The sequence below is a fragment of the Mirounga leonina genome, unplaced genomic scaffold, assembly GCF_011800145.1.
Source record: "Mirounga leonina isolate KUSES-001 unplaced genomic scaffold, KU_Mleo_1.0 Mir_91, whole genome shotgun sequence".
NCBI classification, from domain to species: Eukaryota; Metazoa; Chordata; class Mammalia; order Carnivora; family Phocidae; genus Mirounga; species Mirounga leonina.
In genome coordinates, this window is record NW_023270839.1 from 31,650,007 (window position 1) to 31,675,329 (window position 25,323).

The 25,323-nt window shown below is 36.4% G+C and overlaps 1 protein-coding gene across 3 annotated transcripts in view; it reads left to right on the forward strand.

The window, feature by feature from the left end:
- The window catches only part of TEX9 (testis expressed 9), a 159,685-nt gene that overhangs the window by 101,854 nt on the left and 32,508 nt on the right, over positions 1-25,323 (forward strand). For 2 of the 3 annotated variants that reach the window (XM_034994737.1, XM_034994736.1), the window contains exon 9: positions 10,053-10,187. In XM_034994737.1, coding sequence (XP_034850628.1) covers positions 10,053-10,187 — 135 coding nt within the window. Of the gene's footprint in view, positions 1-10,052; positions 10,188-20,338; positions 20,373-25,323 lie in introns of those variants that run through there. The other variant, XM_034994738.1, reaches the window with a different exon arrangement.

Here is a 25,323-nt window from a genome sequence, read left to right on the forward strand (position 1 = left end):
TCCTTAATACCCATCACCAGGCTAGCCCATCCCCCCACCTCCCTCCCCTCTAAAACCCTCTGTTTCCCGGAGTCCATAGTCTCTCATGGCTCTTTCTCCCTCCAACTCCCCCCTCCCCTTCATTTTTCCCTTTCTTCTCCTAATGTCCTCCATGCTATTCCTTATGTTCCACAAATAAGTGAAACCATATGATAATTGACTTTCTCTGCTTGACTTATTTCACTTAGCATAATCTCCTCCAGTCCCATTCATGTTGATGTAAAAGTTGGGTATTCATCCTTTCTGATGGCTGAGTCATATTCCATTGTATATATGGACCACATCTTCTTTATCCATTTGTCTGTTGAAGGGCATCTTGGTTCTTTCCACAGTTTGGCTATTGTGGACATTGCTGCTATGAACATTGGGGTGCATGTGGCCCTTCTTTTCACTACATCTGTTAGACAAGTGTTCTAAGAAAAAACCTGTTGTATCTGGGAAACCAGTATTTTTATTTGTCATGATACTTTATCATTTGTCATATGCTACCAAGTTTCTGGTCATATCATCATTATCATTTCACATAATCTTTTTTTTTTTTTTTTAAGATTTTATTTATTTATTTGAGACAGAGAGAATGAGAGAGAGAGAGCACATGAGAGGGGGGAGGGTCAGAGGGAGAAGCAGGCTCCCTGATGAGCAGGGAGCCCGATGCGGGACTCGATCCAGGGACTCCAGGATCATGACCTGAGCCGAAGGCAGTCGCTTAACCAACTGAGCCACCCAGGTGCCCCATTTCACATAATCTTGAAACCTTACCTACATCTTTGATTCTCTTCTTGTTCCTGGCCTTTATACCATACCATCCTATGCATTCTTCAAATGTTTTGCATTCATTTTTTCTTTTCAATTTCCATTGCCCCTTCTTGGTTCAAGCTATTATTATTTCTGAATCCTCCTCACTGGTTATTTTATGTCCTTTCTCTTTTTCTCATCCATTGTATCTTGTACTCTATCAATAGATTAATGTTCTCAAAAGACTACATTGATTATAACTCTACCTTTGTATGGGCAGAAATGGAACTAACATTTTTTTTGAGTACTATGTGTCAGGCAAAACCTTTTACAGAAAGAGAAACTGAGTCTGAGAGGTTAAACAAAGTGCCCAGGGTCATACAGGTAGTGGCAGTGCAGGATTCAAACCATGTTTGTCTGACTCCAAAGTCTGTGCTCTTCCTACAGATCATGTAGACTCTCCAACCCCTCAAAATTAAATGGTCTTAAACACACAGCTATTCCAAAATCTCATTGCTGTTTAGAGTTAAATATTTGAAACCTTTGAGTCATAATGCGTGTTCTGAGCTGTTATGATACATAGACTATCTGAAGATTTTTATGACTTTCATTAGCTCGGAACTTCCCATCTTGAGTCCTTATCTACCTACCAGGAAGCGAGGTGTAACAACTCTCATGGGTTATGTGGAACTCAAGATTGAATCTTTTTTTTTTTTTTTTTTTGCTAATTCTGCTCACTATCTATCTCTAAAAACAAACCTCAATGTACAGTCGATAGAAATGCAAAACAGAGCTTGAGTTTGATGGAATTGCTTCTATAAACCTATAAAAGCCAGCTATTTAAAAAATTACTATGCATATTAACTTACACTAACAGGTAGAGCCATTTCTAAAACATAAAAGCAGAAAACATTTTATTTCAGCATTGAATTTTGTTTTTCAATTAATGATCTGTTTTAAAATCAACTTTATTGAGAAATAAATACAATTAAATATACTTGTTTTAATTGTAGAATTCACTGTGCTTTGACAAAATAGTATATCCTTATAACCACCACTGCAATCAAGATAAAATTTCTATCATCTCCCCAAAATTTCCTTTGTCTCCCTTCCCTTAAAACTGCAATCTCCAACCATGGCCCAACCACTGATCTGCATTCTTTCATTACAGACTAGTTTTCCCTGTTCTAGAATTTCATATAGATGGACTTCTAAGTATGTACTTTTTATGGCTGGCTTCTTTTGGTCAGCATAATGGTTTTGAGATTCATTAATGTTGTGTATTTTGTGTCATTCCCTTATATTGCTGAGTAGTGTTTGTTTATGGATGTACTGCATTTTGTTTATTCATCAGTCGGTAGGCATTTGAGTTATTTCCAACTTTGGACTATTAGAAATAAAGCCACTATGAATTTTCATATACAAATTTTTATATAGACACATGTTTTTATACAGGCACATCCAACATCACTCATGACGTTGGATAAATACCTAAGAATAGAATTTCTGGGTGTTACAGAAACTGATGTTTAACTTAATAAGAAACTGCCAAACTGTTCCAAAGTAATTGTACCATCCTTCCTTCCCACCAGCAATATATGAAAGTTCTAGTCAGTCTGTATCTTTATCAGCACTTGGTATTGTCAGTCTTTTGAATTTTAACCCTTTTAGAGGGGCAGAAGATTAGCATCTCATTATGGCTTAATTTGTATTTCCTTTATAACTATTGATCTTGAGCATCTTTTCATATGTGTATTGGCCACTCATATATCTTCTTTTGTCTGTTCAAACCTTTTGCCCATTTAAAAACGTATTGAGTTGAGGTAGGAGTTCTTATATAATTCTTTTGCTAGAATATATAGTGAATAGTTTCTTCCAATCTTACTTGGCTTTTTTATTTTCTTAACAGTGTTTTTCAAAAGAGTTTTAAATTTTGATGAATTCCAATATTTTATTTATTTTATTTTATTTCTAGCTTGTGCTTTTTTCATCTTACTCAAGAAATCTTTGCCCACCCCATGGGAGAAAATCTTCATGTCTTCATACAGGAGTTTTATGGTTTTAGCCTTTGTGTGTGTGTGTGTGTGTATACATACATTTATATAGTATATAAATATATCTGTAATCTGTTTCAAGTTAATTTTGTTTATATGAGAATAAAGGTCAAAGTTTATTTTTCATACAGTCAGCATTTGTTGAAAATACTATTCTTTCTCAATTTAATTACACATGGCACCTGTGTAGAAAATGAATTTTTTTTTTTTTTAAGAAAATGAATTTTGACCATATATGTGGGTCTATTTCTAGACTTTTTATTCTGCTACATTGATCTATATGTTCATTGATCTATATTTTGATATAAGTCATCAATAAAACCATGTGGAGTGGAATTTTCTTTTTGGAAGGATTCTAATGATCAATTCAGTTTATTTAGTGGATGAGTCTATTTTGATTTTTTATTACTTTTTGAGTTAGTTTTGATAATTTATGTTTTTTAAGAAATTTTTCCATCTCATCTATCAAATTTATTGGCATAAATTTGTCCTTAATATTCCTTTATTATATTTATAATGCCTGTATTATCTGTACTAATGACACCTGTCTCACTCTTGATATTAATAATTTCTCTTTTCTCTTTTATTCTTTATCAGTCTAGCTAGATACATACCAATTTCATTGAACTTTTCCGTGAGTCAGGATTTAGCTTCATTGACTTTGCTCTTTTTGTCAGTTTTCTATCCTTTAGCATTTCCTTCATTCTTATTTGGGTTTAATTTCTTTTCAGGATTCTGAAGGTAGAAGTTTAGACCATTGCTTTTTTACTTTTCTTCTTACATAAGCATTTTAAAGCTATAAATTTTCCTCTAAGTGCTGCTTTATCTTCATTCCACAAATTTTGATGTTGTTTTTTTATTTTAAGTTCAAAGTGTTTTCTACTTTTCTTTGATTTTTCTTGACCATTTGGATTATTTAGAAGTGTACTGTTTAATTTCTAAATAATTGGGGATTTTTCATGTCTTTCTGTTAATTTCTAATTTAATTCTGTGGTGTGAGAACCTACACTTTATGATTTCATTCTTTTAAAATTTATCTTGACTAGTTTTACAGACCAGCATTTGGCCTCTTTTGGTGAATACTTAATGTAATTTGAAAAGAATATATAGTATGCTGTGTTGAATGGAGTGTTCTATAAATATTAGGGCAAATTTGTTGATAGTGTTGTTCAAGTTTTCTGTCAGTTATTGAGAGAGAGGTGCTGTAATCTCTGACTAGAATTGTGGATTTGTCTATTTCTCCTTTCATTTATATCAGTTTTGGCTTTATGTATTTTTAGTCTCTGTTTTGGATGCCTGCACATTTAGGAGTATAGTGTTTGGTTGTTGTTGTTGTTGTTTTTTAAAGATTCTATCCATTTATTTGACAGAACACAAGCAAGGGGAGCAGCAGGCAGAGGGAGAAGCAGGCTCCCCGCCGAGCAGGGAGCCCAATGTGGGGCTCGATCCCAGGACTTGGGATCATGACCTGAGCCGAAGGCAGCCACTTAACCGACTGAGCCACCCAGGCGCCCCTGGAGTATAGTGTTTTTGATTAACGCTTCTTTATAATTATGAAATACTTTTTAAAAATCTCTAGTAACATTCTTTGTTCCAAAATCTGCTTACTTTGTCTGATATTAGTGTAGTGATTCCAGCTTTATTATACTTCATGTTTGCTTGGTATATCTTTCTTCAACTTTTTACTTTTCATCTCTCTTTATATTGAAAATGGGTTTGTTGTACCCAGTATATAGTTGGGTGTTGCTTTTTCATCCACTTCGATGGTCTCTCTCTCTTATTGGCATGTTCAGACCAATTAGATTAATGCAATTTTTGATGTTTGGATTTAAATTTATCATCTTGCTGTTCGTGTCTTATTTTTTCTAACCGTTCCTTGTTACTTTTTTCCTGTTCTGAATTGAATATTTTTTAGTGTTTTGTTTTTTTTTCTCCACTGTTGGCTATGTCTCTTATATTTTTATGTTACATTTAACTCAAAAAACATAAAACATACTTATATGCGTAAATTGCATTATATAAAACACAACATATTTACCATACCACAGTCTACCTTCAGATCATGTTATATTCTTTCACATATAAGATCCTCACAACAGTGTATTCTATTTCTTCCCCCTTTCCTTTATGCTTTTACTTTTAAATGTCCTAAATCCCACAGTGTTTCTTTAAATAGTTATATTTTAAAGAGCTTAACATATGAAAATGCCTTTTATATTTGCCATTTCTTGTATTCTTCATTCTTTCAATCTGTTTTTCTATATGCCTGCTTGAAATAACTACCCTTTCAATCTTTGTGGTGCAAGTTTGCTAGTCACGGATTCCTTGTTTTTGTTTCTTTGAAAAAAGACTGTGTTTTTCCTTACTTAATTTTTTTTTATTTTGAAAATTACAGATTCACAGGAAGCTGCAAAAATGATAGAGGTCCTGTGGATCCTTCATTCAGTATCCCTCATTAATAGCATCTAACATAATAATAGCACAGTATTAAAACCTGAAAATTGGGCGCCTGGGTGGCTCAGTTGGTTAAGCGACTGCCTTCGGCTCAGGTCATGATCCTGGAGTCCCTGGACCGAGTCCCGCATCGGGCTCCCTGCTCGGCGGGGAGTCTGCTTCTCCCTCTGCCCCTCCCCCCTCTCATGTGCTTGCTCTCTCTCATTCTCTCTCTCTCAAATAAATAAATAAAATCTTAAAAAAAAATAAATAAAACCTGAAAATTGACATTGGTATAATCCACAGTCATTATTCAGATTTCACCAGTTCTGTATGCACTTGTGTATGTTTGGACCCCCTTAAATTTTTGAAGGATATTTTCACTAGATAGAGAATTACCAATTGGGAGTTTCTGGTTTTTTTTTTTTTTAAGATTTTTAAATTTATTTATTTAATTGACAGAGAGAGAGAGAGAGAGAGACAGCGTGAGAGGGAACACAAGAAGGGGGAGTGGGAGAGGGAGAAGCAGGCTTCTGGCCGAGCAGGGAGCCCGATGCGGGGCTCGATCCCAGGACCCTGGGATCATGACCTGAGCTGAAGGCAGTCGCTTAACCAGCTGAGCCACCCAGGCGCCCCAGTTTCTATCTTCTTTTGGTACTTTGAAGATATCATCCCATTGTTCTCTGGGTTATGTCATTTCTGACAAAAAGTTCACAGTAATTCTTTTCTTTCTACCCTTGTATATTTGTATCTTTTATCTTTGCTCTTAAGACATTCTCTGTTACTGGTTTTCAGCAATTTCATAATGATGTGTTTTCTCAGTTTTGTGTGGGGAGTGTTTATTTGGCTTAAAGTTTGTTGAACTTTTTGAATCTGTGGGTTTATAGTGTTCATCAAATTTGGAAAAGTTTGGCTATTATTTCTTCCAGTATTTTTTCTGTACCCCTTCTCTCCCTCCCCCAACCTGTAACTTCAATTATACTTTTGTTAGGCCACTTGATATTATCCCACTGATAATGTATTAGTGATATTAGGTCACTGATGTTTTTAGCCTTTTTTCCCTTATATTTTTTATTTGAATAGATTCTGTTGCTGTCTTCAGTAGTTCACTGATCTTTTCTTTGCAGTGTCTAATATGCTCTTAAGCAATGAAGTGTTCATTTTGATACATTATTCATCTGTAGAAGTTCCATTTGATTTTTTTATATTCTGAATTTATGTCCTTATTATATTAACATATATAATTAAAATAGCTGTTTTGACAGTCTTGTCTGCTGTATCCATCATATTTCTCATTTATGGATTGTTTCTATTGAATTTTTCTTCTGGATATCAATCACATTTTCCTGCTTCTTGGTTTAGTTAGTGATTTTATACTGGATGCTAGACATTGTGAATATTATATTGTTGAGTAGCTGTATTTAATGTACTCTTTGAACACAAGTAGTTATTTGTCAGTTTAGTCCCTTTAAGGCCTGTTTTTAAGTTTGGCCGGGGTTGGTCTAGAGTAACCACTAGGTGTGGCCTAGTCCTCAGTATATTCAAAAGATACCCTGTGTAGATTCCTGAAGCTCCCTCCTAATGGAGTTCCTCCTTTTTTGAACCCTTCTCAGAAATTCCAGCTGCTTCAGTCTCCTCCAACTTCCATCTCTGTCTCCTCAGCTCGGCAGACCTTGGTTCTGTTTGTATTTTCTCCTCCTTATACCCACAGTGTGGATATTGCCTCCAGGCAGAATGCTGGGGTGATTGTAGGACTACTCCATTTATTTCTCTTCTCTCAGTAGTCATAATCCTACCGTTTTCCTTTATCTCTAAATAGTTATTTAATGTTTTTTTTAGTTGTCTACAGTGTGTTTTTATGTTAGGTTCTTATTATTTGATCAGGGGTGGAAGCCTTAATCTCTGCTTTGTTTTGTTTTTTGGTCAAATTAAAGTCAGTAGGTACACTCCACAAGTTTCTCTGACCATGGATTATGTCACACAAACATGCTTATTAATATTAGTAACTCACTTAAAAAAAAAAAGTCTGCTCTCTTTTTATCTTTCACTCCAGCTAAAATTGAGGTTTGTATCATTTCCTAAAGATGCTTTTGTTCTTTTTTGTTTCTATAGCAAAACTCCTCAAAAGCATTTTCTTAATTTTTTCACATCCTTATCTTGCAAAGAAAGCTTTTAAATTTTGGCCTGTATGTATCCTGCAAAGCCATGATATTAATGGTCCTTACCTTTGTTTAATAGTATATAGTTTACAAATTGCTATCACATACATATGATAGTTGTATGTAGTCATGTGTTTTTATTCTATAGATCTGCACCTCCCCCCCAGTTCTTTATTCCCTTCTCTCCCAGCTTAGGTTTCATGGTGTACTACTTAATTATCCATTGTATATATTAATTTTGTGTGCCCATCATTCATGTAGAATAGTACCTGGCACATAGTAAGTGCTCAATAAATATGAACAAGTAACTAGGCATAGCTATCATTACCACCAATTTCAGATATGGAAACTGAGACTACCACAGCTCATAGGTTCTCTCACCCCAAGTTTATTGCTTTTTGTACCTTAGCCATTTATTTCTAGAACCTTATCTGATCATTTATTTGTCCTCATCTGATTATTCCTCTTCTGACTTACTGTGACAATTTGTGTTACTCTTAAAGCATTTGCTACCATTTTGTCAGTGCTGTGGCTACTAATACATAGCTCTCTCTATTCTTGCCTTCTCCCAGTTCCTTAGGAATGCTTTAAAAGTTAAGAGAGGATGGCAAATTATTTCTCATTGGATCTCATAGTAATTGAGTTTTAAAGTGAGATTTTAATTCCTTTAGGCTATCTAGATTTTTCTTTTAAAGCTAATGTAAAATTCAAGGTTTGAAATCTTTCCTAAAATTTTTCTCTAACATGTAAACTGCTTAATTTTTTTTTTTTTGGTAACAATAGATTTACTTTATTATTTTCAGCTTATAAGCTCTCTCATAAAAAATATTGGTATCTTGTCTGCACTTTGTAAAAAGTACTTGAGTGTGATTGAAAACAGAAATGTTTTCAAGTTTTTGGTAAGGTTTTCCCTTTCCTTAGTGGATTTGCTCGTATAGGAATACTTTATTTCATATATTATTTTTCTAACGTTTTTTGTTTTTCACTTCTCCCAAGAAGGGGGCCATATTGATTCATGGGTAGAGGAACATAATGTGGTGTTGGATGGTTTTCATTTTTCTGTGAAGTAGGTTACAAAGTTACCAGCAGGAAAGAGAAGGGCAAAGATTTATTTTCATATCTTATAGGTGGAGGCTGAAATGAGGCAGCTAGAATTGTGGACTTTGTAGCTAAGGAGATTTCTGCCTTTTCCATGTGAACAGTGAGATAAATCAAGCTTTCTCTTACTGTAGCTACCGCCCACAAAGCTGTGAAGAAGGCTGGTGATAGCAGATGGTATTCATACACAGTTTGATTTGTTTAAAAACCCACATAAAGAGCAGCATGTGTTTTGTTGTGTGTTGTTTTGCCCTTAATTACTTAGGGTCAGGGAGATCAGTTTTCAAATAAAACATAGTGATACAGCCAGGAGAAAAAAATTTATGGAAGAAGAAAACAGAGAACTGTATTTTTAACTGCATCATTTTAATTCCATGATATTTATTGAATATCTCTTGTATATAAGGCTCTGTACTAGGTATTGTAGGGGATGCAAAGAAGAGTGATTTAAGTACAAAATAAATTCAGTTGAATAAACATGTCGTTAGTGCCTCTTCTATGCCACTGAAGTTCCGGGAATACAGAAATTCACACTGTTTCTATCCTCAATGAGCTTACATTAATTGTGGGGAAAATGAAGTAAATAGATAGTTTCAGTTCTGCACAGCACACATATGCTATATGTGTGTCAAGGTGTTGTAGGAGCTCTGAAGAAAGGGTACCTAATCCAACCTGGGAGGAGAATGAGAAAGATAATGAGGGAAGGCTTCTTGGAGGAGGTAAAACCCTCATGTACACTCCTCGTTGAGGATGGATAGGTGCGGGCTACGTAAAAATGAGCAGGGAGGAGGGATCAGGGCAGAAGGAAGAGCATGAGATGAGCAAAGGTTCAGAGGCAAGAAACATCATAGCTGTTTGGGAGATATATCTGAAGGTAACATCTTGCAGGAGATGAGATTATAGTGCCAGGTTATGGTAGAGTTTGGAGTTTATCCTACATGTTCATGTTTCTTCTGTAGACTCTCTGCAACAGCATCTCTTAGAATATTTGCAGAAATGCAAGTCTAAACCTACCCCAAGATGTAGAACATGAATCTATAAGATCTGTTGTTTTTGCTAAGAGTTGGGACTTTCCCTGTAAGGCTAATGTAGAATGCTCTGTTTTTAACAAATATTTCTTATATGATACACTTTGTTAGGTTTATACAAACACAGTATTTATGAGCATTTGTGCCTTACATAGCTGTTTTGGGGAGGTTCCCAAAGGAAGAACTATAGTGACAAAGAGTTGCTTATAAAATAAGTATAGAGGACCTCTATACTATATAAAAAGAGATAGAAAATTCCAAACAAAAAGTAATTTGAAAGCCTAATTCATGACTACATCTTTAAGGATATATCTTTCTAATACCAATTCAGGGTAAGAATTCTCTGAGCCCTCTGTCACTCGGTGCTCGGCCCCCAAACTTTGGGTGTGTGTTTGTGTGTAAGTGTGTGTAAAATTTGGGAGAAAGCAAGGAATATGGAAATGGAAAATGTTGCAGAATAATAGAACTTATGTTTATAAATGTTCCATATATCTTTTACCATATAGGAATTAGAAAATAAAAGAAGACTACAAAAACAGGCTGCCAGTAACCAAAGTGCTACAGAAGTTCGGTTGAATAGAGCTCTAGAAGAGGCAGAAAAGTATAAACTGGAGTTAAGTAAATCAAGGCAAAATAACAAGGTATGGAAAAATTGAATAGTTTTGGTAGTGGTCACCTTTGGTAACTTCTTTTTATAAGAGTCAAAAATAATTAGTTTTTAAGTTATAATTCTTGACGTCATGGTGAACATTTCTCTTTTCAGAAGTGTGTTCATTATTGATATGTATATCTTCCAGAAGTTAGGATTATATTGCCTGGGCTATTGCCATAATTGGGTGATAGCACAACTCTTTGGAGGATTCAGTCATTTTTTCATCCAACAAATCTTTATTGTGTGCCCATATTATGTGCCAGACATTTTTCTAATCTCTGGGGATGAGTGGTAGGAAAAAGCCTCTTTGGTATCTCAAGTCTGTTTCCTTCTCTGAGCCCCACTTTTCTAATATAGAATGCAAAGGGCTACTTTACAGGGCAGTGGTTCTCAAACTTGAGCATGTATCAGAATTACCTGGAAGGCTTGTTAAAACATATATTGCTGGGCCCCACCCCCAGGGTTTCAGATTTAGTAGATCTGCGGTGAGGCCTATTTTTACTAGGTTTAATAGCAGTTCCCTGGGTGATGTTGAAGCCACTGGTTCTGAGACATTTTGATAATCACTGTTAGAGTTGTAAGGATCACTCTTGTATCCCAGTATCTAACCAATGGTTGGCATAGAATTAGCACTCAATTCCTGAAATATCTGTTGAGTAAGTGCTCAAGTATTGTGTGTGAAAACCTTTTGTATACTCTATACATTTTGGCTATTAGTTTTTGGTTCTATGTCAGCCTCAAAGTGATGCTCCATTGGAATCTCTCCTTTAGAACAATATTGAATAATTTAACAGTGGCTCGGATGATGCAGTTAGGACCCACCTTCATTACATACACAGATGATACATTTTCTATTAAACTAATAACACTTAATAGGACATAGAACTAAACTGAACTTGATAAATCCTCCAACACGTTTAACAAAGGCAGATATGTTACAGAGACTACAGAGTTTTAAGATCTCTTCTGTGAGATAGTTTATGCTCTGTGATCAGATTGTGTTCATGTTCAAGAGACATCAATGATGATACGATGATGGGGATTTATGAATAGAAGTTATTAAATGAACAAGTTAGGAAGTCATCTTTATAGCTTGCCAATAATTAGCATGCTATTGGAATATTATTTCCAGTTTGGTTCACTCTGAAGGGATTTTGAAGAAAATAAAATGGAATAACCATGTATATGTCAGGATTTGCTAATTCTTGGTTGTAGATGTGATCTCTGTTTTAGCACACACATTAGAGAAGTAGAAGGAAAAACTTGTTTCCATGACAACAGTAATCCTAATCAGCCATTTTGCAAATTGACATACCAAGTCCTCATTACGTAGTTTAAAACCATCAACACTGTAAAAACAAATATGTTGAAGACAAATTTCTGATCCCAAGTCTACATTATGGATGATCAGTTTAAACATAGTGGGAGAACATTTTGTGTAACTACTTGCTATCAAGTAGACATTTTGAGATCAGAGTTCTGAGATGTAACTTTGTCAAATTTCTGAAAAAATATGAGTCTTAAGTTTTTAATTTTTCAATTATTTTGCTTCATTTTTTTTTAAAGATTTTTTATTTATTTATTTGAGAGAGAGAGAGAATGAAATAGAGCATGAGAAGGGGAAAGGTCAGAGGGAGAAGCAGACTCCCCGCTGAGCAGGGAGCCCGATGTGGGACTTGATCCTGGGACTCCAGGATCATGACCTGAGCCGAAGGCAGTCGCCTAACCAACTGAGCCACCCAGGCGCCCTATTTTGCTTCATTTCTAACGTTTGTCTTTGAAGGATGTTTTGGCCATATGTGGTTAAGTTTTCCCTTGTAGTCTAGTCTGTATATAAGTTTTTTGTGAGGAGGTATACTTTTTTCCATTTTAATTCTTTGTACCTTCTCATTCTGATTAGACATATAATTAGGTAGATAATTAAAATTATTCAGGTCTGTATGTTTAAGAAATACTAAGTCTTCCATAAAATAGAACAAGATTGCCTCATAGTGATCAGAAAGTTAAGGATTTATTTTAAAAAATGATATATTCTCCACAGAGGTTAGGAAACATGTAATCTGGCCTTAGAGTAACTTTTGAAATGAAAAGTCAGTCAAGTTAAACTAGATGCTGAGTGCAGGGACTCTGACTGTCTCATTCACTGCTGTGTCTCAGTGTCTTGAATGTAGTAATTGCCTCTGAAACACACTGCAGGAAGGAATGTGGAAAGACAACTATGAGATGCTTTAATTGGAATGCTTCTTAAAAACAGAGCATTTGATTAGATGGTTTGCTTGTAGTCCATTTAAAATATGTCACCAAGCCCATGTTACTTCATTTAGGAACAGATAATTTCTAATTCTTCATTCATTTAGAAATATTTATGAGGACCTTCTAGGTACCTGCTAGATCTTTACTAGAGGCTGGAGGTATAAAGGTGATAAAAAAAATAAATGTGGTCTGTGTAATCATGCATTTTGTAGTGGAGAAGCTGTGTGTTATTTAGACAATTCATCAAGTAAAACTGAGGTGCAGCTGTGCTTTGAGCAAGTAACCAGGTCAAGGAATGCTTTTTAAAAAATGTAATTCTAAGCTAAGATCTGAATAATATTAACAAGTTATATGCTAGGAGGAGATTATGGACAAAAGGAATCCTATGTAAAAAATGGCTCTGTGGCAGGAAAAAAGACAAGGTCATGAAAGTCAGGGATGGAAGTGAAGGGAGTGTTATCAAATGAGCCTCAAACATAGGTAGAGGCGAAACCATCTAGATCCTTTAGGCTGTGTTAAGTATTTTGGCTTTTATCCAAAGAGTAGTACAAAGCCACTGCATGGTTATTTTGAACAAGGTTGGGGGAGACCATGCTATGATCATATGAGCACCTGGAAAGTGTTTTTGTTTGTTGTGTGGAGAATTCATTGGAGGGGGGGCAAGAATGGATGCTGGTTAAGAATAGCGGTGTGAGAGATGATGAGGTAGCTTGGCCTAAACCGATAGTGGTAAAAATGGAGAGAAACCAAGTATCAAAATACACTGAAGAGAGAAAAATCACTAGGACATGGTGATGGACTGGATATGGGATTGTGGGAAAGGGAAGCTTTCAAGAGGACATTTTGATTTTTAATTTTCAGAACCAGATAGATCGTGCCATTCCCTGGAATAGGTTGGGAAAGAAGCTTGAGTTATTTTAGAACATCTTGAAGTTCATCCCATTGCTGCATGTGACAGTAGTTCACTTTTAATAATTTTCCACTTGGTATAAATATACCAAACAATACCACCTTGTTGATGGACTTAGGGTTGTTTCCAGTGATCGCTATTACAAATAAAGCTGCAATGCACATTCACATATAAGTCTTTGTGTAGACATCTCTTTTCATTTCTCTTGGGTAAATACCTAGATTTAAATTCTGAGTTTTATTATAGATGTACATTCAACTGCTGAACTGTTTTCCAAAAGGCTCTAACAATTTATATTCCCCACAGCAGCATTTGAAAGTTTTAGCTATACCATATCTTCACCAGCGTTTGATATAGTCAGGCTTTTACATTTCACTGTGCCAGTGGGTGACTAATTGTATCTTATTGTGGTTACTTTTTTTTTTTTAAGATTTTATTTATTTGAGAGAGAGAATGAGAGACAGAGAGCATGAGTGGGAGGAGGGTCAGAGGGAGAAGCAGACTCCCTGCTGAGCAGGGAGCCCAACGTGGGACTCGATCCCAGGACTCCAGGATCATGACCTGAGCTGAAGGCAGTCGCTTAACCAACTGAGCCACCCAGGCGCCCCTTATTGTGGTTACTTTACATATTCCTAATGACCAATGAATGATACTGAGCATCCTCATATGCTTATTTGCTATCTTGATATCTTTTCCCCCAGTTTTATAGAGATATAATTGACATACAGCACTGTGTAAGTTTAAGGTCTAGAGCATAATGATTTGATTTACATATATTGTGAAATTATTGCCACAGTAAGTTTATTTAATATCCATCATCTCATAGTGATACAAAAAAATCAGAAAAGCTTTTTTTCTGGTATTGAGAATTCTTAGGATCTACTCTCTTAACAACTTTCAAATATACCATACAACAGTTATGTGTAGTTATCATGTTGTATATTACATTTCTAGTTCTTTTTTATCTTATAACTGGAAGTTTGTGCCTTTTGACCACCTTCCTTCTGTTTTTCTATGCATTTTTTTAAAGTATGAGTAAGATCACACAGTATTTGTCTTTCTCTGTCTGACTTACTTCACTTAGCATAATGCCCTCAAGGTCTATCCATGTTGTGAATGGCAGGATTTCTTTTTTGTGGCTGAATAATATGCCAATGATACCACAACATCTTCATCCATTCATCCATTGATGGACACTTAGGTTGTTTCCATGTCTTGGCTATTGTAAATAATGTTGCCATGAACATGGGGTTGCAGATATCTCTTTGATGTGGTATTTTCATTTCCTTTGGATATATTCACAGAAGTGGAATTACTGGATTATATGATAGTTGTATTTTAAATTTTTTGAGGAACCTCTAAACTGTTTTCCATAGTGGTTTTACCAATGTACAATCCCACTAATAGTGCACAAGTGTTCCCTTTTCTCCACATCCTCTCCATCATTTGTTATCTCTTGCTTTTTGATGATAGCCATTCAAACAAGCATGAGGTGATTTCTCATTGTGGTTTTAATGTGCATTTCCCTGATGATTAGTGATGTTGAGCACCTTTTCATGTACCTGTTAGCCATTTGTAGTCTATCATCTTTGGAAAATATCTTCAAGTCCTTTGCCCATTTTTTAATTGGATTATTTGTGGAGTTTTTTATTACTGAGTTGTATGATTTCTGGACATATTTTAAATATTAACCCCTTATCAGCTATATGGTTTGCAACTACTTCTTCCCATTCTGTAGGTTGCAATTTCATTTTGTTGATCATTTCTTTTGCTGTGCAGAAGCTTTTTAGTTTGATGTAGTTCCCCTTGTTTTTTTTTATTTTGTTACTGGTGTTTTATATGTCATATCCAAAAACTCATAGTCAAGACCCCTGTCAAGGAGTTGTTTTCCTATATTTTTTCCTAGGAGTTTCTGGTCTTACATTTAAGTCTTTAATCCATTTCAGTTTAATTTTTGTGAGTGGTGTAAGATAGGAACCAAGTTTCATTCTTTAACATGTGAGTATCCAGTTTCCCCAGTACCATTTATTGAGAAGACTATCCTTTTCCCATTGAGTATTCTTGGCTCCCTTGTGAAATATTGACTGTATGTGCGTAGGTTAATTTCTGGGCTCTTTTTTTTTTTTTTTTTGAAGATTTTATTTATTTATTTGACAGAGAGAGACACAGTGAGAGAGGGATCACAAGCAAGGGGAGTGGGAGAGGGAGAAGCAGGCTTCCTGCTGAGCAGGGAGCCCGATGCGGGGCTCGATCCCAAGACCCTGGGATCATGACCTGAGCCGAAGGCAGATGCTTAACGACTGAGCCACCCAGGCACCCCAATTTCTGGGCTCTTAATTCTGTTCCACTGGTCTGTGTGTCTGCTTTTAAGCCAGTGCCGTACTATTTTAATTACTACAGCTTTTTGATATAGCTTGAAATCAGGAAGTGTGATTCCTCCCACAGTGTTCTTTTTTCTCAGGATTGTTTTGGCTATTTGGAATCTTTTGTGGTTCTATATAAGTGTTAGGATTGTTTTGCCTACCTCTGTAGTAAGTGCTATTTGAATCTTGATAGAGAGGGATTGCATTCAATTTATAGATTGTTTTGGTAGTATGGAAATTTTAACAATAATCTTCTAATCCATGAACACACGATACCTTTCCATTCATGTGTATCTTCTTTGATTTCCTTCATCAATATCTTATAGTTTTCATTGTACATGTGTTTCGTTTATTCCTAAGTTTGTTTTTGATGATATTATAAATGAGATTTCATTTTCAGACAATTCTTTGTTAGTGTATAGAAACACTATTGATTTTTGAATGTTAATTTTGTATCCTGCAACTTTACTGAATTTATCAATTACATCTAACGGTTGCTTGGTGGAGTCTTCAGGATTTTCTTTTTTCCCCTCTTTCTTTTTTATTTTAAATTCCTGTATAGTTAACATATAGTGTTATACTAGTTACAGGTGATAGTTACAATATAGTGATTCAGTAATTCCGTACATCACCCAGGGCTCATCACAAGTGTACTCCTTAATCCCCATTGCTTATTTTACCCATCCCCCCATCTACCTCCCTTCTGGTAACCATCAATTTGTTCTCTAAAGTTAAAAGTCTGTTTCTTGGTTTGTCTCTCTCTTTTTTCCTTTGCTCATTTTTTTGGTTTTGTTTTGTTTTTTAAATTCCACATATGAGAAAATCATATAGTATTTGTCTTTCTCCGACCGACTTATTTCACTTAGTGTTATACTCTCTAGCTCCATCCATGTGATTGCAAATGGCAAGATTTTGTTTTTTTTATGGCTGAATAATACTCTATCATGTATACATGTATAACATCTCCTTTGTCCATTCATTTATCAATGGACACTTAGGTTTCTCCCATAATTTGGCTTTTATAAATAAAGCTGCTATATATAAAATCATGTCATATGCAAATAGAGACAATTTTACTTCTTCCTTTCCAGTTCTGATGGCTTTTATTTCTTTTTCCTGCCTGACTGCTCTGGCTAGGGCTTCTAGTACTTTGTTGAATAGGAGTAGTGAGAATGGGCACCCTTGTCTTGTTCTTAGTCTTAAAGGAAACTTTTATCCTTTTACCATAAGTATGATGTTAGCTGGGTCAGCTTATCATATATGGCCTATAATATGTTAAGGTACATTCCTTCTAAACCTAATTTATTAAGAGTTTTTACCATGAGTGGATGTTGAATTTTGTCAAATGCTTTTTCTGTGTTAATTAAGATGATCATATGCTTTTTTTCTTTCATTCTATTTTGATGTATCACATTGATGGATTTGTTTATGTTGAACCATCCTTACATCCCAGGGTTAAATCCCACTTGATCATGGTGAATAATCCTTTTATGTGCTGCTGAATTTGGTCTGCTACTATTATATTGAGAATTTTTGCATCTATATTCATCAGGGACATTGGTGTGTAGTTTTCTTATAGTGTCCCTTCCTGGTTTTGGTATCAGAATAATGCTGGCCTTGTAAAATAAGTCCTTTTTGATTTTTTGGAAGAGTTTGAGAAGGTTCGCACTATTCTTTAAACGTTTGGTAAAATTCACCAGTGAAGCCATCTGGACCTGAGCTTTGCTTTTGTTGGGAAATTTTTGATTACTGATTCAATCTCCTTACTAGTAATTAATCTGTTCAAATTTTCTATTTCTTCCTGATTCAGTCTTGGTAGGTGGTATGTTTATAAGAATGTCTCCCATTGCATCTAGGTCATCCAGTTTGTTCGTATATAGTTGTTCACAGTATTTTCTTATGATCGTTTGTACTTTTGACATATCAGTTGTCTCCTTTGTCATTTATAATTTTGCTGATTTGGGCACCTCTCTTTTCCTTGGTTAGTCTAGCTAAAAGTTTCTCAATTTTTTTCTTTTTAAATTTTTAAAAAATTTTTGTATTAACGTATAATGTATTTGTTTCAGGGGTACCAGTCTGTGACTCATCAGTCTTACACAATTCACAGCGCTCACTATGGTACATACCCTCTCCAATGTCCATTACCCAGCCACCCCCTCCCTCCCACCCCCCTCCACTCCAGCAACCCTCAGTTTGTTTCCTGAGATGAAGAGTCTCTTATGGTTTATCTCCCTCTCTGGTTTCATCTTGTTTCATTTTTCCCTCCCTTCCCCTATGATCCTCTGTCTTGTTTCTCAAATTCCTCGTATCAGTGAGATCATATGATACTTATCTTTCTCTGACTGACTTATCTTGCTTAGCATAATACCCTCTAGTTCCATCCACGTTGTTGCAAATGGCAAGATTTCATTTTTTTTATTTCTGAGTAATAGTCCATTATATATACATATACCACATCTTCTTTATCTATTCATCTGTCGACAGACATCTAGGCTCTTTCCATAGTTTGACTATTGTGGACATTGCTGCTATAAACATTGGGGTGCATGTGCCCCTTCAGATCACTACATTTGTATCTTTGGGGTAAATACCCAGTAGTGCAATTGCTGGGTTGTAGGGTAGCTCTATTTTCAACTTTTTGAGGAAACTCCATACTGTTTTCCAGAGTGGCTGCACCAGCTTGCATTCCCACCAACAGTGTAGGAGGGTTCCCCTTTCTCCACATCCTCGCCAACATGTCATTTCCTGACTTGTTAATTTTAGCCACTCTGACTGGGGTGAGGTCGTATCTCATTGAGGTTTTGATTTGTATTTCCCTGATGCCGAGTGATGTTGAGCACTTTTTCATGTGTCTCTTGGCCATTTGGATGTCTTCTTTGTGCAAAGTCTGTTCATGTCTTCTGCCCATTTCTTGATTGGATTGTTTGTTCTTAGGGTGTTGAGTTTGATAAGTTCTTTGTAGATTTTGGATACTAGCCCTTTATCTGATATGTCATTTCCGAATATCTTCTCCCATTCTGTCGATTGTCTTTTGGTTTTGTTGACTGTTTCCTTTGCTGTGCAAAAGCTTATCTTGTTTTTTGTTTTTTTTTTTTTAAAGATTTTATTTATTTATTTGACAGAGAGAGACACAGTGAGAGAGAGAACACAAGCAGGGGGAGTGCAAAAGAGAGAAGCAGGCTTCCCGCCAAGCAGGGAGCCTGAAGTGGGGCTCGATCCCAGGACTCTGGGATTATGACCTGAGCCAAAGGCAGACGCTTAATGACTGAGCCACCCAGGTGCCCCCAAAAGCTTTTTATCTTGATGAAGTCCCAATAGTTCATTTTTGCCCTTGCTTCCCTTGCTTTCGATGATGTTTCTAGGAAGAAGTTGCTGCGGCTGAGGTCGAAGAGGTTGCTGCCTGTGTTCTCCTCAAGGATTTTGATGGACTCCTGTCTCCCATTTAGGTCTTTCAACCAGTTTGAGTCTATTTTTGTGTGTGGTGTAAGGAAGTGGTCCAGTTTCATTCTTCTGCGTGTGGCTGTCCAATTTTCCCAACACCATTTGTTGAAGAGACTTTTTTTTTCCATTGGACATTCTTTCCTGCTTTGTCGAAGATTAGTTGACCATAGAGTTAAGGGTCCATTTCTGGGATCTCTATTCTGTTCCATTGATCTGTGTGTCTGTTTTTGTGCCAGTACCATACTGTCCTGATGATTACAGCTTTGTAATAGAGCTTGAAGTCCAGCATTATGATGCCACCAGCTTTGATTTTCTTTTTCAACCTTCCTCTGGCTATTCGGGGTCTTTTCTGGTTCCATACAAATTGTAGGATTATTAGTTCCATTTCTTTGAAAAAAAGTTGGTGGCATTTTGATAGGGATTGCATTAAATGTGTAGATTGCTCTAGGTAGCATAGACATTTTCACAATATTTGTTCTTCCAATCCATGAGCATGGAACGTTTTTCCATTTCTTTGTGTCTTCCTCAATTTCTTTCTTGAGTATTCTATAGTTTTCTGAGTACAGATCCTTTGCCTCTTTGGTTATATTTATTCCTAGGTATCTTATGGTTTTGGGTGCAGTTGTAAATGGGATCGATTCCTTAATTTCTCTTTCTTGTGTCTTGTTGTTGGTGTATAGATGCAACTGATTTCTGTGCATTGATTTTATATCCTGTCACATTGCTGAATTCCTATATGAGTTCTAGCAATTTTGAGGTGGAGTCTTTTGAGTTTTCCACATAAAGTATCATATCATCTACAAAGTGAGAGTTTGACGACTTCTTTGCTGATTTGGATGCCTTTTATTTCTTTTTGTTGTCTGATTGCTGAGGCTAGAACTTCTAGTACTATGTTGAATAGCAGTGGTTATAGTGGACATCCCTGCCATGTTCCTGACCTTAGGGGAAAAACTATCAGTTTTTCCCCATTTGAGTATGATATTCGTTGTGGGTTTTTCATAGATGGCTTTTATTATATTGAGGTATGTACTCTCTATCCCTACATTCTGAAGAGTTTTAATCAAGAAAGGATGCTGTACTTTGTCAAATACTTTTTCTGCATCTATTGAGAGGATCACATGGTTCTTGTTCTTTCTTTTATTAATGTATTGTATCACATTGATTGATTTGCAGATGTTGAACTAATCTTGCAGCCCAGGAATAAATCCCACTTGGTCGTGGTGAATAATCCTTTTAATGTACTGTTGGATCCATTGGCTGGTATTTTGGTGAGAATTTTTGCATCCTTGTTCATCAGAGATATTGGTCTATAGTTCTCCTTTTTGATGGGGTCTTTGTCTGGTTTGGGGATCAAGGTAATGCTGGCCTCATAAAATGAGTTTGGAACTTTTCCTTCCATTTCTATTTTTTGAAACAGCTTCAGAAGAATAGGTATTAATTCTTCTTTATATGTTTGGTAGAATTCCCCTGGGAAGCCAACTGGCCCTGGGCTCTTGTTTGTTGGGAGATTTTTGATTACTGCTTCAATTTCATTGTTGGTTATGGGTCTGTTCAGGTTTTCTATTTCCTCCTGGTTCAGTTTTGGTAGTTGATACATCTCTAGGAATACATCCATTTCTTCCAGATTATCTAATTTGCTGGCATATAGTTGCTCATAATATGTTCTTATAATTGTTTGTATTTCTTTGATGTTGGTTGTGATCTCTCCTCTTTCATGCATGATTTTATTAATTTGAGTCTTTTTTCTTTTTGATAAGTCTTGCCAGGGGTTTATCCATCTTATTAATTCTTTCAAAGAACCAGCTCCTAGTTTCGTTGATCTGTTCTACTGTCTTTTGGTTTCTATTTCATTGATTTTTGCTTTGATCATTATTATTTCTCTTCTCCTGCTGGGTTTAGGCTTTATTTGCTGTTCTTTCTCCAGCTCCTTTAGGTGTAGGGTTAGGTTGTGTATTTGAGACCTTTCTTGTTTCTTGAGAAAGGCTTGTAGTGCTATATACTTTCCTCTTAGGACTGCCTTTGCTGCATCCCAAAGATTTTGAACGTTGTGTTTTCATTCTCATTTGTTTCCATTAATTTTTAAAATTCTTCTGTAATTTCCTGGTTGACCCATTCATTCTTTAGTAGGATGCTCTTTAGCCTCCATGTATTTGAGTTCTTTCCAACTTTCCTCTTGTGATTGAGTTCAAGTTTCAAAGCATTGTGGTCTGAAAATATGTAGGGAATGATCCCTGTCTTTTGGTATTGGTTGAGACCTGATTTGTGACCCAAGATGTGATCTGTTCTGGAGAATGAAATGTTCCATGTGCACTAGAGAAGAATGTGTACTCTGTTGCTTTGGGATGGAATGCTCTGAATATATCTGTGAAGTCCATTTGGTCCAGTGTGTCATTTAAAGCCTTTATTTCCTTGTTGATCTTTTGCTTAGATGATCTGTCCATTTCAGTGAGAGGGGTGTTAAAGTCCTCTACTATTATTGTATTATTGTCAATATGTTTCTTTGATTTTGTTATTAATTGGCTTATATAATTGGCTGCTCCCATGTTAGGGGTATAGATATTTACAGTTTTTAGATCTTGTTGGATAGACCCTTTAAGTATGATATAGTGTCCTTCCTCATCTCTTATTATAGTCTTTTGTTTTGTTTTGTTTTGTTGACCTATTTTTATTGATTTTCGAGGGGGGCTTCTCTGTGCTTCGTGGATTCTGATGCCTGTTTCCTTCCCCAGATTAGGGAAGTTCTCCACTATAATTTGTTTCAATATACCTTCTGCCCCTCTCTCTCTTTCTTCTTCTTCTGGGATCCCAATTATTTTAATATTGTTTTGCTTTATGGTATCACTTATCTCTCGAATTCTCCCCTTGTGATCCAATAGTTATTTATCTCTCTTTTTCTCCCCTTCTTTATTCTTCATCATTTGGTCTTCCATATCACTAATTCTCTCTTCTGCCTCATTTATCCTAGCAGTTAGAGCCTACTTTTTTTTTATTCTTATGTTAATCCCCATACATTACATCATTAGTTTTAGATGAAGTGTTCCATGATTCATTGTTTGTGCACAACACCCAGTGCTCCATGCAGAATGTGCCCTCCTCCATACCCACCACCAGGCTAACCCATCCTCCCACCCCCCTCCCCTCTAGAACCCTGTTTGTTTTTCAGAGTCCATCGTCTCTTATGGTTCGTCTACCCCTCCGATTTCCCCCGCTTCATTCTTCCCCTCCCGCTACCTTCTTCTTCTTCTTCTTCTTCTTTTTTTCTTAACATATATTGCATTATTTGTTTCAGAGGTACAGATCTGAGATTCAACAGTCTTGCACAATTCACAGCGCTTACCAGAGAACATACCCTCCCCAGTGTCTATCACCCAGTCACCCCATCCCTCCCACCCCACCCCCCACTCCAACAACCCTCAGTTTGATTCCTGCGATTAAGAATTCCTCATATCAGTGAGATCATATGATACATGTCTTTCTCTGTTTGACTTATTTCACTCAACATAATACCCTCCAGTTCCATCCACGTCGTTGCAAATGGCAAGATCTCATTCCTTTTGATGGCTGCATAATATTCCATTGTATATATATATATACCACATCTCTTTATCCATTCATCTGTCGATGAACATCTTGGCTCTTTCCACAGTTTGGCTATTGTGGACATTGCTGCTATAAACATCGGGGTGCACGTACCCCTTCGGATCCCTACTTTTGTATCTTTGGGGTAAATACCCAGTAGTGCAATTGCTGGATCATAGGGTAGCTCTATTTTCAACTTTTTGAGGAACCTCCATACAGTTTTCCAGAGTGGCTGCACCAGCTTGCATTCCCACCAACAGTGTAGGAGGGTTCCCCTTTCTCCGCATCCCCGCCAACATCTGTCATTTCCTGACTTGTTAATTTTAGCCATTCTGACTGGTGTGAGGTGGTATCTCATTGAGGTTTTGATTTGGATTTCCCTGATGCCGAGCGATATTGAGCACTTTTTCATGTGTCTGTTGGCCATTTGGATGTCTTCTTTGGAAAAATGTCTGTTCATGTCTTCTGCCCATTTCTTGATTGGATTCTTTGTTCTTTGGGTGTTGAGTTTGATGAGTTCTTTATAGATTTTGGATACTAGCCCTTTATCTGATATGTCATTTGCAAATATCTTCTCCCATTCTGTCGGTTGTCTTTTGGTTTTGTTGACTGTTTCCTTTGCTTTGCAAAAGCTTTTTATCTTGATGAAGTCCCAATAGTTCATTTTTGCCCTTGCTTCCCTTGCCTTTGGCGATGTTTCTAGGAAGAAGTTGCTTCGGCTGAGGTCAAAGAGGTTGCTGCCTGTGTTCTCCTTTAGGATTTTGATGGACTCCTGTCTTACATTGAGGTCTTTCAACCATTTGGAGTCTATTTTTGTGTGTGGTGTAAGGAAATGGTCCAGTTTCATTCTTCTGCATGTGGCTATCCAATTTTCCCAACACCATTTGTTGAAGAGACTGTCTTTTTTCCATTGGACATTCTTTCCTGCTTTGTCAAAGATGAGTTGACCATAGAGTTGAGGGTCCATTTCTGGGCTCTCTATTCTGTTCCACTGATCTATGTGTCTGTTTTTGTGCCAGTACTATGCCGTCTTGATGATGACAGCTTTGTAATAGAGCTTGAAGTCCGGAATTGTGATGCCGCCGGCTTTGCTTTTCTTTTTCAATATTCCTCTGGCTATGCGGGGTCTTTTCTGGTTCCATACAAATTTTAGGATTATTTGTTCCATTTCTTTGAAAAAAGTGGATGGTATTTTGATGGGGATTGCATTGAATGTGTAGATTGCTCTAGGTAGCATTGACATCTTCACAATATTTCTTCTTCCAATCCATGAGCATGGAACGTTTTTCCATTTCTTTGTGTCTTCCTCAATTTCTTTCGTGAGTATTTTATAGTTTTCTGAGTACAGATCCTTTGTCTCTTTGGTTATATTTATTCCTAGGTATCTTATGGTTTTGGGTGCAATTGTAAATGGGATGGACTCCTTAATTTCTCTTTCTTCTGTCTTGTTGGTGGTGTATAGGAAAGCCACTGACTTCTGTGCATTGATTTTATATCCTGCCACTTTACTGAATTCCTGTATGAGTTCTAGCAGTTTTGGGGTGGAGTCTTTTGGGTTTTCCATATAAAGTACCATATCATCTGCAAAGAGTGAGAGTTTGACTTCTTCTTTGCCAATTTGGATGCCTTTGATTTCTTTTTGTTGTCTGATTGCTGTGGCTAGGACTTCCAATACTATGTTGAATAGCAGTGGTGATAGTGGACATCCCTGCCGCGTTCCTGACCTTAGGGGGAAAGCTCTCAGTTTTTCCCCATTGAGAATAATATTTGCTGTAGGTTTTTCATAGATGGCTTTTATGATATTGAGGTATGTACCCTCTATCCCTATACTCTGAAGAGTTTTGATCAAGAAAGGATGCTGTACTTTGTCAAAAGCTTTTTCTGCATCTATTGAGAGGATCGTATGATTCTTATTCTTTCTTTTGTTAATGTATTGTATCACATTGATTGATTTGCGGATGTTGAACCAACCTTGCAGCCCAGGGATAAATCCCAGTTGGTCATGGTGAATAATCCTTTTAATATACTGTTGGATCCTATTGGCTAGTATTTTGGTGAGAATTTTTGCATCCATGTTCATCAGGGATATTGGTCTGTAATTCTCCTTTTTGATGGGGTCTTTGTCTGGTTTTGGGATCAAGGTAATGCTGGCCTCATAAAATGAGTTGGGAAGTTTTCCTTCCGTTTCTATTTTTTGGAACAGTTTCAGAAGAATAGGTATTAATTCTTCTTTATATGTTTGGTAGAATTCCCCTGGGAAGCCATCTGGCCCTGGGCTTTTGTTTGTTGGGAGATTTTTGATGACTGCTTCAATTTCCTTAGTGGTTATAGGTCTGTTCAGGTTTTCTATTTCATCCTGGTTCAGTTTTGGTAGTTGATACATCTCTAGGAATGCATCCATCTCTTCCAGGTTATCTAATTTGCTGGCATAGAGTTGCTCATAATATGTTCTTAAAATTGTTTGTATTTCTTTGGTGTTGGTTGTGATCTCTCCTCTTTCATTCATGATTTTGTTGATTTGGGTCATTTCTCTTCTCTTTTTGATAAGTCTGGCTAGGGGTTTATCAATCTTGTTAATT